Source organism: Monodelphis domestica, chromosome 6 (genome assembly GCF_027887165.1).
Source record: "Monodelphis domestica isolate mMonDom1 chromosome 6, mMonDom1.pri, whole genome shotgun sequence".
Classification (NCBI taxonomy): domain Eukaryota; kingdom Metazoa; phylum Chordata; class Mammalia; order Didelphimorphia; family Didelphidae; genus Monodelphis; species Monodelphis domestica.
This window is the reverse complement of record NC_077232.1, coordinates 209,488,102-209,505,898: the sequence shown is the minus strand read 5'-3', so window position 1 is coordinate 209,505,898 and position 17,797 is coordinate 209,488,102. Positions and strand designations below refer to the sequence as shown.

Genomic DNA, 17,797 nt, shown 5'->3' with positions numbered 1-17,797 from the left:
AAGATTCCTTGATAGACACAATAAATATAAAAGTTCCACGACTCTCTGTCTTATCAAGTAAGTGATAAAACAGGCCTGCCAAACATTTTCTATTGTTCAATCATTTTAGTCATATTCAACTCTTTGGGATCTCATTTAGGATTTTCTTGGCAAGGATACTGGAATAGTTTGCCATTTCCTTCTCCATCTCATTTTACACATGAGGAACTGGGGCAAAGACAATTGAGTGACTCCATCAGGGTCACATAGCTAATGTGTCTAAGGTCAAATTTGAACTCGGGAAGATAGGCTGGTCTTCTTGACTTTAGGTCTGACATTCTATCCAGTAGGTCACCTCGATGTCTGCCAAATCTTTAAAGAGATCTGCTTAAACAAAGGAAATTGGTTTTGCAATCCGAACAGGATCAAGCATGGTCATATTATTTTTTATTGTTTGATGGTCAGTTTATTAAGCTAGTACATCAGTGCACATATAAAGGAAAGACACTGTGTATGAACAAGATCCAGGATTAAATAGTAGATGACATCAGAATGCATTTGTTATATTATGCAATATTCTTGAAGATCTTAAATTCTATAGGGTCACAAAAATATATTTTTATTACAAATAGACATTCAATGATCATTATGGATTAAGCAGCATGTTTCCAATGATTATATGTAAAATGTGGCACAAGAAGTAATATTCTAGGAAACAAATAATAGAAAAATGGATCTGGGTCAATAATAGAATAAAAGACAACTCATTTTCACAAATAGTCATTTAGATAGTTTACTGGAACTCATACAATAGAATGTGACCTAGATGAAGAGGTCATGTATATTCAGTAGATCCTTTAGGGAGAACATGGAAGAAATTATATATTAGGTGAAGGTATGGATGATTTGTGACATGTACAAGTGAAGGAAATGATACCTACACTTAGATCATTGTTTCCTTTTAATTAAAAATATTTAAGGCTGTCTAACATATACCATAATGGAAGACTTGAATTGAATTAGGTGGGTGGTTATGTGCTAAACTAAAATAATCATCCATATGATTTTTTCCTTTTTGTAGAATAAGGAGAAAATAGAGAGTGTTTACCAAACCCTGATCGAACATTTGAAAGCATCCAGTGCTGTAGCACAGACACCATTGTTTGACCAATTAAAGTGTAATCATCTGGAAAAAGAGGTACTGGAACTACTTTGGTTAAAATGTTTTTATATGTGCTATTATTTTTATTACTGTGTTTTATCAATGATAAAGTATTTATTTTTATTTTTGATACTTTTTTGGTTAAAATTTTTAATAAATTTGAAAACAATAAAATTATAGGAGCCTGGATGTTTTCCATTTGATTGGAGTCAAGGTATAAAAACAAAACAAAACAACTATCTGTGGAACAAGTGGATCAAATGCATTAAGCTAAAGTTTAGTAGACATAAATTAAAGTCCTACATGGGTTTAAAAATTAAATTCACAATTAGAATATGGGGAAGTATACCTAGACATAATAATCTGAATATTTTTGATTAATAAATTAATTGATTTATTTTGGTGTAAGCCCTCATGTTTATAACATTAAAAATGGTTAAAGAGGCTTGGGATGTTTAGTATGGAGAAGGGAAAATGTTGTTGTTTTTGTCTTTTAAAAATATTTTTCCAGACTACATGTAGATATAATTTTTAATAATCATTTTCTAACATTTTGTAATCCATGTTCTCCACCTGCATTCCTCCCCTCACTCCTCCTCAAGACAGCAGGCTTGATATAGGTTATATATGTGCTATTATGCAAAATATATTTCCAAGTTTATAATGTGAAAGAAGACACATGTCATTTATATTAGGGGGAAAAACATCATAAAGAAAATAAAATGGAAAATGGTGTGCTTCAATCTACATTCAGACTCTATCAGGTCCTTCTTTTGTGATGGAAAGGAAACCTAATAGTAATCTATTTATTGTGTAACAATCCACAGAGACATCCTTAGGAATTTAATTCTACCCTACTTACCATGAAAAATGAGGGTTATTAATACCTTCAGTTAATCTGAAAAATAACTTGTTTTGGAAAATGCATCAATACCAATGAATTTTTCAATGAAGACCATTTATCTTGAAGAACGATCAGGTAAAGCACTTTATTCCAAAAATACTGTCCTAAAAATATAATTTCTTTTTGTTCCAGATATGTTGGAGTATTGGCCAACTTCAGACTCTCTGGTCAAAAGGATCTGATATTAGACGTGTTCTCTGTGTCTTATCATGTTCTTTGTCCTTGAAAATGTACCACCATTTCCTAGAAAAGAGAAAGAAGGAATCTTTTTCTTCAGAAACTGAGACATCTGAGGTGGAATTTAATATTGTTATTTAACAACTTTGTTTTTCACTTTTGAAATGTTATACTATCTTAATTATTTCATTAAAATCTCTATTGTCATTCATTTCTCAAGACATAAAAAGCATCTTCTTAGTCATAAATTAATAAATACTTGTCAAAGAAATGAATGAATGTTCTGAATATCCTATATGCACCTCAAATTCAATATATCCCAAAACAGAACTCATTATTCCCTCCTTTCACTTTCTTCATCTTCATGTAATTACTCCCCTGTTACTAGCACGGGCATGATTATCTTCACTGTAGTTCACAAACATGGCGTTCTATTTAACTTCTAATTCTCTCATTCCATATGTCCAAACCATGACCAAATCTTGTTTCTATTTTGTTATATTTAAAAGAGTTAAAATTAGTAGGAGGCCATAAACTGTAAGAGTTAAAAGAGTTGAAGATATAAATCGTGATAGATATAAGAGTGGGTGAGTAAATTTGTGACCGCAGGAAATATGTTTTCACTACAGTGTCTTGTTTCAAATCAAATATATAAGGTGGTCGCCAGGGAAATATTCCCAATTATGAATATACCCAAGTCAACTGGGTTTTATAGAGACTTTAATTAATAATACAATGAGGAATTAAAGAAGGAGAGAAAGAGTAAGAAAGGAATAAGTATGAAGGGCCTTAAGCCAACATGGCCTAGACCTGAGTCTTAATAGAGAGATCAGTCAGTCTTTAATCACTCACCACAAGATCTGCGAAGCAAGGATTCTAGTGACACCAGGCCAGCATCATCTCAGCTGCTTTCACCAGCTCAATCTTCAATCTGAATGTTTCAGACTGTGTCCAATGTCCCCGAGAGTCCCGAGAGAGAGAGAGACCCTTCAAGGCAGCCTTGGCCAGCTGCCTCCTTCAATTCAGCCTTTCCCAGCTGACTTTTTTTCTTCCAGTGCCTGTCCTTTTTCTTATATAGGGGGTTTTCTCCTATGTCACCTCCCCTAAATTCTTCCATCTACCAATCACAGTAGACGTTTTCCAAAGGACAGCCTATTCTGAATTCACAGCTGAGTAGACTAATCCTTTTAGCAATCCACACCTGAGTAGGTTAGAATCTTTGAGCAAGTTTCTCACCTTTTTGTCCTGGCAAGTTTACAAGTTGCCTGACCTTCAATAGGTACTTAGCACCACTTTGTATTAATTCTAAAAATAGGCATGGCTTAAAGAACTTTTTGCCTCATTATAAGTATTTGTTTAAGTACTTTCATTGTTTAGCAAGGAGTTCTCTCCGCTAAAGCAGTCCTAAGTATGGGTGGAATAGAGGTCCTCCCATTTCTGATCCAAGTAGAGTTCTCACATTCCAAATGGGGAATGTCCCAGTAGGGAATTGTTCCAATGGAGAATTCCCCAATGGGGAATTTTTCAACATTCACAAGTCTGAGAAATTTCAAGATTCACAATCTTTACAACATCTCTTGTATATATACCCTTCTCTCCATTTGCCCAGACTCACTCATTATCTCTTTTCTGGAATATTATAAAAGCCTTCTCATTATCCTCCATGACACAGGTGTCTCTTCATTACAAATGATGCTAGATTCAACAACCAAAATGATTTTCTTAAAGCATAGTTGACCATGTTATCTTCCTATTTCAGTGGCACTTATTTCCTCTAGTATTTTTTGTCTTGATAACTCTTTTCTACCTTTCTACTTCCAGATACTCCATAATTCCCATGGTTCAGCTACATTGGCTAACTCAATCTTCCTTTCTCTATCTCCCATTGCCCATGCCTTTGAATTGGTCATTATCCACATCTTGAATTCTCTCTCTACTCAACTCTATCCCCTAGTTTCCCTGGATTTCTGTAAGACTCAGCTCAAATCCCACTTTCTATATAAAGTGTGTTCAGGATCCCCAAGATGCTAATGCCTTCCCTCTGAAGTCAATGCCCTTCTACTTTATATTTGTCGTGTGTTGATATAATTATTGACATGCTATGTCCCCCATTACAGTGTGAGCCCTCCAAAGGTAACAATTCTGTTCTTATCTCTATTTGTATATTCAGTGCCTAGCAGAGTACTTGTCACATATGAATTACTTAAAAATTCTTGTTGACTTGTGGTTTAGAATGTTATTCATGAACAAAAATATTTTGGGGTTTAGGATCTTGTATGCATTATCCTACATATAGTTTAACTTTTCCAAAATTTCCCAACAATTCATAGGGAGGAAGAAGGAATATATAGTCTCATTGAAGCATTGTTTCCTAGTGTTTTAGTTAGGGCAACTTCAGCAGGATATTATCAGGTCCAGGTTCACAGTTGGCAGTGAGTAGATTTGCTAATTTTCTTCATACAGAGAAAATAAAATTCATTTTATTAATCCTTTAATATTTTGATGAATATGTCTATTTGTGTATATTGAGATCCATCCAAGGGTTCTTATCTTACTCAATCCTTGGCCAGATGTTTCTGTGACTATCTTACAGAATCCCCTCAATATGTTGGATAATTTTTTATTTTAGTTTTTGAAATTTCACATATAATGAAAATCTTTCAAAAGATGCTCTTTAAAATTAAAAAAATAATTAAAGTATATTTCAAACCATATAATTATTAAATTATTGGATATGATTATTTTTGCAACTTTTCCTGTGTACTGTCAGGTTGCTATATAAAAAACAACTCAAAAATCTACAAATTTTCAATTGCTTCATTTGTGTATAAATGTTCTTATTTTTCTACAATTCTTAAAATATTGAACTTTTCTGTTCTATTTTTTTTTTTTGCCAATTTGATGGCCATGAGATGCTACCTCAATTCATTTGTATTTATCTTTGGAAGTTATCAAGGTTGCCTTTTTCTTTTAGAATCACTGAATATGTAGAATAAGTTAAAGATAAAGCATCATCTATTATTACAAGAGTTTATATTTTTACAGTTTTTTTGTGACTTGTCCCTTTTGGTAATCTGGTGATGCTTATGATTTCCTCTGAATAATTCTTTTTAAAACCACAAAATAAAAAACCCCCAAGATTACAGTGGAAATAAATTATATTAAATGCAATTATCAAAATACTAAAATCCCCCACTAATTTCATGTATCTCATGTCAGTAACCCCTCATCTTGTACAATTTGCTAGCCACTGTCAGCATTCTCCTGACAATTTCCCTAATCATCATATAGCTAAAGAACACTCCCAAATATAAGGAGCTCACTCACTACCTTAGAAAGCATAAGCATTTGATTTCCAGAAAGTTTTTCCTTATATTGAACTCTAGAATTTTCTAATAATGTGGTAGTTTTGCTAGGCTTAGGTGAATCCTCTTGGCAAGAACATGCAAAATCAGTTTCTATGTAGAGATTGAAATGCTCAGAAATTATTGACTTGAAAAGTATACCATCTATAGCATCTATTCACCATCTTTGCCAGCTATCTTCTAATACCATGAATCATTTGAAATATCATCACAATATTTCCAAATATATGAGTGCCATTGAGACAGTATGAGTATCATGGTTCCATGACAGTTTCATGATCTTTCTGAATTCAAAGAGGGAGGTGAACTAAATCTTTATTATCTTTCTTTTTTAATTCAGAACCATTTGGCATCACTGGAGGAAGTCCAAGATTTGTGCAGAATGTACTGCCTCAGTGTGGCTTTTCTGATCCATTTGTCTCTTTCTCAGAGAGCTTGTTCCAGATTAATCACTTCTTCTTGGAAAAAGTCAATTTCTACTTTCTTAAAAATGGTAAATAGCAGAGTTTACAATATGTTATCTTATTACTCTACATGTGGTTATTGGAAATCACTTTAAAATAGTTAATATAAGCATTGTTAACTTCTTGGCATATGATAGATTGAGGGATTTTCTATTCAGAGAGATAGGAAACATCATTTTTCCTGCTTTCGTTTTCTAAGATTTAAGATTTCAGAATATATTACTTTAGGTACTATTTACCTTACAGCATTGGAGTGAGGAATGCACTTCACACTTTAATAGTTAGATGATAATGAGCTATCCCTATAAAGTCATTAGTTAAAAATGTAGATGTTGAGCCCATGGGAATTCTGGACTATAGTAACATTCTTGTGTATTCTGATGGGTTTTCATTTCTCTGTGCCAGAGTCATGTGGCATAGGGAACCAAGAAAGGGAGGAACTGTCAGGAAGGCTTCCTCATTTCCTGCCTCTTACACTGAGTGTGCAACTCTAGGCAAGACACTTAATTTCTCATTGTCCAAGAAAATTCTCAAAGTCTATAAGCTGCAGAGGACCCTTGGGTCTTCATTGGAAAAGAATGTTTCCTCCCTGGGAGGTTCAAACAAATGTAATCACTGGCCTGGGTCTCCCTTTCCCCTCAGCTTCTCCACATAAAACCACTTTTACATGCAGTGATTTTTCCACAGGATTTCTAATTCTGGACTTGCTTGAAGATAATAGCAAAAAGACTGATTCATATAGGATTTGGCAGTATTGCAAATTTCACTGTCATTATTAAAGACTATGTTGGAGTTAAGGAGACCTGACTTCAAATCTCACTTCAAAAACATGGGCTGTGTGACGCTCCTCACTTGCACTGTTTGAGAGGAAAAAGCATAGGTTAATGGAAAGAGCACTGGAATTTGAGAACAGGGTGCAAGGAATGGTTGTTTCCTTAAATACATTTTGTGATTTAGGATATGCTATTTCAGTTCTATGCGCCTCAGTTTCCTTATCCATAAAACAGGAGGTTGGGCTAATTTATCTTCAAAATCTCTGCCCACTCTAATTTTATGGCAAACCTATGAGTTTCTTTCTTCAGGGTAAAGAGTCAGATTTTTAGACAGTATTGCTTTTTTATACAAATCTTCTCCATTAGAGTGTGACCTCCTTGAGGGCAGGGATGCTTTTTTGCCTTTTTATTTGTATCCCCAGCATTTGACAGAGAGTCTCACAATTGCACTAGTAAATAATAAATGTGTTTTGATTCATTGATTCTTATGTGAATGTATATTTTCTCTCAACAATAATAGCTGACATTTTTATAATTCTCAAAGGTTTACAAAGACCTTTTTATATCTATTCCCATTTGGTTCTTGTAACTTGGGAGTTAAATACCATAAGGATGATTACCATTCACTTTTAAAATCGGAAGAAATTGATTTGACCATGGCTAGACAAATACTAAGAATCAACAGTAAGATTCAAACTCAAGCCTCTCCAGATGATAAAGCCACCATTCTTATCAGTACACAATGACAACTCCTTTAAGATATATAATTCGCTTTTATTAAGTTTTGCATCCAACTTATATTTTCTTTTAGCACAGAATTTATGTAATCTTGAGAGTGAGTATGATGTGATGGATAGAAAGCTGGCTCAGTTAGCTAGATATGGGTTCAAGATTGATCTCTGATATAGAATGGGCTTTGAGTCTGGAAAAGTAAATTCACCTCTCAGTATCCCAGACAACTCTCTTGAGAATCATGTTTCAGAATGGGTATTGATTTACATTAATAGAGGAAGATAACTCCCTAGGAATTCTATGTAAATGATGAAATTTCAGGCCCAGCCCAAAAAATAAAAAAGAGATAATTCTATTAATCTACTTTTATAGATAGCAAAAAAAAGGTGAAAATTTACTTTGCATTTTCAGAAAAGGTGGTGTGAATATTTTGTTCTAAGGAATTTGGATAGTTCAGAAACATGGAATGTGGATTTAACTTATGTTTGTGATGTAAATGATGACACATTGTGGAAGAATATAGCTTTCTACTATGAAACAGAAAGCATCCAAGGTATGATCTTAATATATTTAATTTTTTTACTTTACTTTCTATTTTGAGATTCAGTTTTTCCATTTGTTTATTCCTTTACTCTTCTTTGTTTATATTTATGCATTTTGTTATAAATCATCTTCAAATATTTTCCCTCTCTATCTAGTGAACTATATCACTTATAAGAAAGCTTAAAATTGGAGATTAAAAATCAGTTTACCTAAATCAATCAACACATTGGGCACTTATGATAGTTTAAGAGAACATGTAATATTCTGTACCTATAATCCTTCATTTCTACATTGAATGGATGGTGGGAGCAAGAGATCTAGGTTCCATTTCTGATCTCTTCCATGAGGTAAAGTCTAATCATTAAAAAGCCATAAAAGGTATTCTTTCTCTTTTTTCTCTTTTCCATTTAATCATTCTTTATATTGTTTTCCTGTCTTCACTTATCTCACTCTTTCTCAGCCTATAATATCTGCTCTTTAAAATTTTCAAACGACATTCATATCCTGGCATTTGTATTTGATCATCTAGGTTTACAGTTGGACTTGGGAAAAGACATTGAGGAAGATTATAAAGACTTGTGGGATGCTGTGTCACAACTGGTAAGAGAGTTTCATGTAGGACCGCCAGTACCTCTCCGAGCAACAAGACAACTTTTCCTTCAAAGTAGACACTCACCAACTGAAGGTAATGTCCCCAAAGTAATTAAAAAGAATAGTCATGCTGCAAATGTTTTAAAAACATTTAACCTCATAGCCACAATGAGGCATATTTTGAACTTTCATTACGAATCTTCGAAATAGAGTTTACGTAATCTCATTATTGTGGCAAAAAGGCATTGGAAATAACTTCATAAAGCTTAGCAATTGATTTTGTGCCAAGCACAATTTCCTAGGTAGTAACTTCTGTGGGAATTCATTTAAATCTCCTTGTATCTCCTCAAGCATTCTTCTTTTCATAATGGTGGGTTTGGTGTCCCAGGCGTTTAGTGTCCTCCCTTCCTCTACCAATATTGTTTCATATTTCCTTTGCTCATATTTTATATTGATTTGTTTGTATACACGTTTTATTTCCCAAGTACGTTATAAGTTCCTGGAGGGCATGAACTGCATTGTTTCTGTGTTTCCATCACACAGCCTAAGCAATCCTTTGCACTAAATGCTGAAAAAATGCTTATTGAATTGAATTGTTACCTGGTTGTGAGGAAACAAGGGATTTGTTGAAGCCTATCGGGAGTGAGAACATGTTTTTGGAGGTTTCATCTACTGGATCATGTAGAAAGAATAAATGTATTATTTCCCCTCATCTCAGAAAACCCACTTTGTAAATGAATTGACAAAAACTATATGAAAAGGCAGTGCCCAATTATGGAGAAAGTAGAAAAAAAAAGAAATCAAGAAATGATGAGAATAAGAGAGTCAGTCTCAGTGTTCTCTGTCCCCTTACTCTATTCCTTTTCCTTATTTTTTCTAGAAATCTGATATACAGGAGAACTGAGTACATTTAGCTATAGGAGCATATTAATTTCCTTTTATTGCTGATTAGGAGCATGAAGCTGTGAGGTAATAGCCCAAGTAAATGCAGAACAAATTTTACAAGTTACACGAAATTTTTGTTGACAAGGTATTTTTCTGAAAAGCATTTGTAAGAATACTGTGTGGAGGGACAGCAGGGTGGCTCAATGGATTGAGAGCTAGGTCTAGAGAGGGAAGGTCCTGGATTCAAATCTAGCCTCAGACACTTCCTAGCTGTGTGACCCTGGGCAAGTCACTTAACCCCCATTGCCAAGTACTTACCATTCTTCTGCCTTGGAACTAATATACAGTATTGATTTGAAGATGGAAGGTAAAGGTTTTTTAAAAAAGAATAGCATGTGACAAGCTGCACAGAGAATCAAAAAGACCATTTAGGAACCAAATTGTTGAGACGTTTCATTTTTCAGATGAAGAAGTAGAGTACTCAAGGGGCTAAGTGTTTAAATTAATCCTGTTTGGCATTAAAGCCCTTCACATTGAGCTACCTTTCTACTCTTCCAATAATTTTGTACCTTATTCTTTCATCCCCTTCTATCTATGATTCAACGACACTAGCCTCCTTGGTTTTCCTTGCACGAGACCCTCCATCTCCAGATTTTAGGAATTTTTATTGACCTTACTTCATGTCAGGAACACCTTTTCTCTTCATCTCTGCCTCTTGGCTTCCCTGACATCCTTTAAATCTCAGCTAGAATCTCATATTCTAAAGAAGTCTTCCCCCTTAATACCAGCCCCTTTCATCTGCCGATTATCTCTAATGTATCCTGAATATATCCTGTTTCTATATTGTTATTTCATGTTCATTAGATTATAAGATCCTTGAGAATGGGGGGACCGTCTTTTGCCTTTTCTTGTATCCCTACTTGGTGGAATACTTGACACAGGATGGGTTATAATACTTAATTGACTGACTGATTAGAGAGCAACTTCTCTGGGGCTAAATGTGAAATTTTAGGACTTTTAAAGTTACTTAGCTAGTCTCAGCTTCACTCTCTTCATCCTTAAAATGGGAATAATAATGATAGTATTTATCTCACAGAATTGCCATGAGGATCAAATGAAATAACATAAGTAAAGAACTTGGCAAATCTTAAAAGTGCTTAATAAATTCTGGTTGTTACTATGGAGCAGTGTTTTCTTCAGGGTAGCAGGTGGTGTAGTGTATTTGGAAGAGCTGTGTTTGGAATCAGGAAGGCTCAACTTCCTTAGTTCAAATATGGTCACTTACTAGATGTGTGACCTACCTGGTCATGTCTCTTTACCCTATTGCCTCAGTGCCTAAAATGAGATGGAGTAGGAAATGGCAAACCACTCCAATATTTTTGCCAAGAAAATCCCTAAATGGAGCCACAAAGAGTTGAACACAACTGAAATGACTGAACAAGTGTTCTTTCTCCCTCATCTTATGGTATATTTATTCCTAACATTTTTGTTTGTTTTTCTTCTTCTTGCCTTCAAGAAGAGTCTCAGGAAATAATGCCTAATTTAGGCTTTATTCCGGTGACATCACCAATTATTAAGCAGTTGACTGGAGACATCCTGGATCAGGTTCATTTTCTAGGCAGGTAAGAGGCTGAATATCACTCTTATTGGAGGGATTTGTCCATAGTGAGCACTCACATAAATACTTGAATTAATGATTGATTTTCCTGTTTCTGACAGCGAACATGAATGACTGTTCCCCATACCTGGACTACTCTCCCTCCTGTGCTCTGACTATTGACCTCCCTGGCTTCCTTTAAGTCCCAATTAAAATCCCACCCTCTATAGTAAGCCTTTTTTAAACCCTTCTTAATTCTAGTGCTTTCCCTCTTTTAATTAATTCCTATTGATCTTACATATAATTTGTTTCTTATAGACTCATTTGCATGTTGTCCTTCCTTTTAGATTGTAAGCTCCGTGAGGGCAGGGACTGTCTTTTTCCTCTTAGTCCAGTGTCTGGCACATAGCAAGCACTTAATCAGAAGAGATATGAGCAGCTTGTTGTCTCCTTTTTATGGTCTTAGGATGACCTGCTTTTCAGTAGTGTGTGCTCACCCTACTAAAATGCTCCGATGCTGCAGAGATCAGAGTGTTCTGGGGGTGTATCATTAATAGGATGTGCATTTGATGTCTCCCAGGGATGACCCAGTTGTCACCTCCCTGGTTAAGTATGAGGAGCTTCCTGAACTTGTGCACTGGCATTCTCAAAAGCCTCTTAGTGACCATTATGAGAAGACAAGGACTTTTACCGATGGTGAGCTATGGGTCTTTACTGAAACAAACTGAACAGATTTACTGTTGGTGTGGCATGTATACGAATGGCCAATTTTAAATTTGAATACAATTATAATTCTGAAGTTGAATGACCTGCTTTGTGCTAAATTGGGCCCTAAACTCAAGTTTTTCCTTGTTAGGTAAACTATAGAGTACACTGGAAAGAACACTGTATCTTGAGTGGACAATATTAGAAGATCTGGGCTGTGACCATGCTACTGAATACTTGCGGGGTGTGGGTCTCAGCCTCCTCATTTGTAAAGGGACCTTAGACTAGATCTAGGCTTCTAAGATCCATTCTGTTCCTCCATTCATCATCTTACAATATAGCCTACACAGAGCACTGTCTAAAGTGAAAGTCTGACTCACAAAGCCCCAGAGTCTCCACATGCACTCTAGCAAACCTATCACTTGATTTTAGAGTTGTTGGTTCATACAGTTGATTACATGGTTATTAGAGGGAGGTGGGGTTGTGCAGTGGAAAGGGTTAATGAAAGGATCGAGAGGATCGAGTTCAAATCCCTCCCCCCAGTTCTGATATTTACTATCTGTGTATCTTGGAGAAGTTGCTTAACATTATTTTTAATCTCAGTCTCCCATCTGTAAAACTGGTGTTGGACTAGAAGTCCTTGAAGTCCCTTCTAGATCTAAAGCTGTGAACCTACACCTTGGTTGGGGTGGAATAGGAGATAGACTGTTGCATTTTATTTATTTATGCCTTTGACCCTTATTAGAGGATCATAGATACAGTACTGAATGGGACTCTAAAAGCCAGTCCCTGATCCTCACCTCATTTTACAGATGATGAAACTGAGACTAAAGGAGGTTAAATTCTCTGAAGTCAAACAACTAGTAAGCTAATTTTATTAGCAGGAATTTACCTGAATCTAAAAATCCTTTCATTAATTTATTGAATCTGACAGTTTTGATTGCCAATATATGACTGGATTATAGATTACTATTTAAGAAAATTAAAAATACCCACTATATCTGTATCAATACATTTGTGTGTGTGTGTGTGTGTGTGTGTGTGTGTGTGTGTGTGTGTGTGTTTGTAAAAGGAGAGATAAGATAGTTTGGAGAAGATTTCTTATTAAAATTTAGGTTAGTAAATTTATAAACAATGTATTTTGCTTACAATCTTTTCTTTTAGGAAAACCCAATGATGTCCTCAGATCCATTCAAAAGTTACAGACTTTTCAGCAGCTTTTTGGAAACTCTTTAGATGACACTAATTCCAAAGCCATTGTAACTCAATCAGTCAGGCCAAAGAAAGATTCTGCTGCAGCAAAGAAGAACAAAAAATCACACGTTTGTATTATAAAATCTTTTTATTTAATACTTATCAATGTGATACATTTAATATATTTCCTCTTTGCTTTTATCCAACGTTGATTTTGTCCTTTTTCTGTTGGATTTTTCCTGTCTACAATTTTACTTCTTAGGTAGGATTCCAATTGTCTTTTAATGTTTTATTTCTTCAAAAATCTAGCCCAATATTCAGGGGATGATAAATTTATCATATTGAGAATTTGGAGGTTGAGAAGTTAAGGGACTAGATTTAAAATGTAACTAACTAAAGTTAAAGAAACCATTGCTTGTCTTCCTTATATTATCTCTCTCTGCCTCTCCATCTCTGTTTCTCTGTCTCTGTATTTCTATCTATCTATGTATGCACATCGATATAGATATACACTCATATATACTCAAGCTCTCTATGAGCCACATATTAGGCTCGTGTATGCATTCGTGACAGAACATCTAATAGTAAATTAGGACAAAGTCCCTAAGAACCTTTTTTGGATAGATTACACTTAGCCTAATCATAAATTTTTTATAGGCTATCTAAAGCTTTAGGGTGCTTAACAGATGCTGCCACCCTTTCTATCACTTCATTACCACTGTGGAATTGGAATGATGCATAGGAATCAGTGTCCTTTTTAGTCTTTGTTTCATTGGTTAAACATGGTTAAGGAAGGAAACTTTGGCATCCAAGCTATTGGTGAATATACTGACTGATTGAAACATAGAGAGCCATGTTGATATTAGGGCCATCAGAAACCAGACTGTTCAGATTTATACCAGACTCACTGATCCTGGATCTGTGATAATGCTGGTGACAACCCTTGCAGTAGGAGCTGAGAAAACAGATGCTAGGGAATGTACAAGAATGAGGAACAACGGGGTAAGGATAAGCAAGCAAAGACAAGTATAAAGTTGAAAGTATGATCATAGAATACAGGCTGAACCAGGAGACCAGTAAGGTAAGAAAATTGGTAATGGGAATGGCCTGGGAAAGAAGCTGAGGATAGGGGATTATTTTTAGCTTTTTGTCTTACCTTGTTGTTCAGTCATTTCTGATGACTCCCTTTGTTTTTTTGTTGGTTTTTTTTTTTTTTGGAAAAGTGTAATGAAGTGATTTTCCATTTCCTTCTCCAGGTCATTTTACAGATGAGGACATGAGGACACTGAGGGCAAACAGGGTTAAGTTTCCTAGGTTTATGTAGCTAGTAAGTGGCTGAGATCATATTTTAACTCAAGAAGATGAGCTTTCCTTATTCCTCATCCAAGTGCTCTCTGTGCTATACCACCTAGATACTCTTTAGTAGTAATCTAATCCAACTTTCACATTTGTCAGGGGACAAAAATGAATCCCACCTTTCAGCCCACCTAGTTTCCTTCAAAAGTCATTTGAAGGGGGTATCTAGGTGGCTTAGTAGATTGAAAGCCAGGTTTAGAGAAGGGAGGTCCTGCATTCAAATTTGGCCTCAGACATTTCCTAGGTGTGTGACCCTAGAAAACCACTTATCCCCATTGTCTAGCCCTTACTACTCTTTGGACTTTGAACTAATATGTATTGATTCTAAAATGCAAGATAAGATTTATTTTTAAAAAGTCATTTGAAGCCCTTCCTTTTTTTTTTTTTACAAAAGCCTTCCCTGATTCCTTCAACAACTAGTTTCTTCCACTTCAAATTATCTTATATTTATTTTGTACATCATTATATATTTCTCAATGGGATGCATGATTTCTTTGATGGAAGGGGCCATTTTATTTTTTTTTCTTTTTTATCCTTGGTGATTGCATTGTGTGTCACATAATAGGCTCTTCATGAACCCAGATTAATTGAATGAATTATTGATTTATTGGCAGGGTAGTAAAGCTGAAATCATTATAAAAGAAAACAGCAATCGACTCCTTATGAAAGAGCAGCAGAAAGAAAGTCAGAGATGGAAAACCCTGTCATCTTCTATTGAACAAGAAATGAAAGAGAATTTTCTTTCTGGAATAACAAAACTGGAAGATTTCCTGAAGACTTGTAAAAGCAACTCTTTGAAATGTAGTATAGAAATGATAGGATTGAGTGCCAACTTAAATGCATGGAGAGAATACTGCCAAAGTGAAGGTATGAAACATTACATTTTATAATGCTATTACTTGTAGTTATCTACATGTAGGAACATGGCAAATATTTACACTTGAATAGAAAGCACCATTAAGATTTTGGTTCCACTTCTTTTTTATAGCTTCTGATCATCATGCAATCATGAGATTTCAGTACTGGAAGGGATATCAGAGGTTATTTAGTCCAACCTACTTTGTAAAAGAATGCCCTCTACATTAGCAGTTCTTATGTTTTAAGTCTCAGGGTCCTGTTACACTCTTAAATATTACTCACAGCCCGAAAGAACTTTTTATTTATATGGTTTTTATCTGTGGATATGTAACACATTAAAAATGGAAACTGATACATTTTAAAATATTTATTAATTCATTAATAATAATAATAAACTTGTATGTGGATATCATTAATATTTAAGGGAGAATACATTTTCCAAAACAAAACAAAATTAGTAAGAAAAATGGCATTGTTTTACATATTTTTGCAAATCTTGTTCATGTTCAATTTAGTAGAAATTAGTTAGCTTTTCATACCTGCTTCTGTGTGTAATCCATTTTGGTCAAAGAATTTTAAGAAAATCTGGCCTCAGATAGATATGCACTCTGAAAAGGGCAAAGTACTGTAAGAAATAGGCAATGTGTTGGTATTATGACAATCATAATTTTGACTTTGAATATCTGAAGCTTTGTAACTTTTGTACAGACAACTTTAATAGTTAGAAATTTCTCCTTACCTTGCATCATCTGTATATGCCTCTTTGGAACTTCTATTCATTTTTCAAAGATCTATTCTCTGGTAGCCAGCAGAGCCAATCTAATCCTTCTTGTACAGGGGGACACTTTATACCATTATGGACAATTATTCTCTCCTTAAGTTTTCTTTTTTTCCAGGCTAAATATTTACATTTACTTCAAAAGACCTATTGATCTTTTGTGAATTAAATATTCAAGTTCTTCCACCATCTGAGTTGCCCTTTTCTCGATACTTGCTAGTTTAATATTCCTATAATGTAGCATCTAGAATGTTCCAGATACATTTTGACCACAATAGCAGTATTTCCTTATACATATGATTATAGATACAGAAATTTAAGAAACCTTAGAAACTCCTTATCTCAACCCCTTTATTCACAGATAAGCCATTTTCTTCTTTGAAGGTTTATTGTTCCTTTTTTAGAGTTACATTCCTGTTTGAGGTTTTGAACTTCTTTTTTCAAAGATCTGTTTCCTTCAATGAGTTGTTGCTCTAAGCTGTTGACTTTTTCTATTGTTTTCTTTTTTCATTTTTTTCTTCTGCTTTTATTATTTGTTTGCTATCTTCTGGAATTCATCCAGGAGTTCAGTTTGGGTCTGATATCCTTTTACATTTACCTTTGAGGGTTCACACATTTCTGTTTTGACACTGTTGTTCTCATCTGAGCTTGCATTTTGGCCTTCTCTCTTTTTGCTGACATAGTCTTCCAACTTTAGGTTGTTTTTTGTTTTTGCCATTTGGGTTTTTTCCCCATGATCTTGCATATATATTGACTCTCAACTCTACTTCTGCAGGGGAGGGAATATAGCCCCTGGTTCCCCTGGGTGCTCCATGCAGTGGATTTTGCTGGATTCAACTCCTTAGCTGACAGCTCTCTCTGGTGTTGGGATAAACATGGTTGTTACCTCCACTGAAGATTCTCGTGGGGAGCGTTTGCAAGGGTCACTTCTCAAGTTCTTTAGTGTGTGCTTGTGCTATATCACTTCCTCACACTGCCCATTCCACTGCTGTCCCTCTATATTTTCTTTTGGCTGAAACCCTGCTTCACTCTGCCTTTCCTTACTTCTGTTCCTCCAAAACTTGTATTGAGGCTTTTTTTCCCTTTTGCATTTGTTTCTAGGCGGGTTTGATGAGCTTGGAGCATTCTTTACTCTTCCATCTTGGCTGCCAAAAGCAGCATGTGTATTTTTTTGAATGCATTATATATTTTAAAATGAGGAAAACCTTTATGCAATAGAAATCCACAATCACACATCATTTCACAAATGAGAATAATGAAGTTAGATGATTTATTAAGGATCACGATGGAAACTCCTTTGGGTTTGAGTCCTGGGACTCAAACTCACGGAGTTCTGCATTCTTCCCATAGCAAATCTTACTAGCTGTGACTTGAAGGAAACACTCAGTTGAATCTGGGCATTTATTTTTGCTTGTCCCCCAGGCCTGGAATGGTATCTTTTCTCATTTTTGCCTCCTGGTTTCTGTCGCTTAAGTCAAATCCCAGTAAATATTATAATTTTGTAAGAAGCTTTTCCCACTATCTCTTAATATGAATGCCTTCCCACTCTTGATTATTTCCTCTTCATCATATATATGTATACACTCATTGAATGTAGATTGCTTGCATGTTATCTCACCCATTAGATGTTGAAGTGAATGCTTTTTTTTGTCTTTCTTTCTTATTGCTAACACTTAGCACAGTGCCTAGCTTATTCATTAACTGAGTGCCTTTCTTCATGTGGTTTAAGACGGC

The 17,797-nt window shown here is 35.0% G+C and overlaps 1 protein-coding gene across 2 annotated transcripts in view; it reads left to right on the top strand.

Moving 5' to 3' along the window:
- Window positions 1-17,797, top strand: part of LOC100021416 (probable ATP-dependent RNA helicase DDX60) — a 114,148-nt gene that overhangs the window by 17,160 nt on the left and 79,191 nt on the right. Inside the window, exons 6-14 of one of the 2 annotated variants that reach the window (XM_056802872.1) lie at window positions 1,061-1,177; window positions 2,178-2,339; window positions 5,928-6,080; window positions 7,968-8,109; window positions 8,629-8,784; window positions 11,095-11,197; window positions 11,753-11,868; window positions 13,042-13,199; window positions 15,042-15,294. In XM_056802872.1, the coding sequence (XP_056658850.1) occupies window positions 1,061-1,177; window positions 2,178-2,339; window positions 5,928-6,080; window positions 7,968-8,109; window positions 8,629-8,784; window positions 11,095-11,197; window positions 11,753-11,868; window positions 13,042-13,199; window positions 15,042-15,294 (1,360 nt within the window). Of the gene's footprint in view, window positions 1-1,060; window positions 1,178-2,177; window positions 2,340-5,927; window positions 6,081-7,967; window positions 8,110-8,628; window positions 8,785-11,091; window positions 11,198-11,752; window positions 11,869-13,041; window positions 13,200-15,041; window positions 15,295-17,797 lie in introns of both variants that reach the window. The other variant, XM_007496138.2, reaches the window with a different exon arrangement.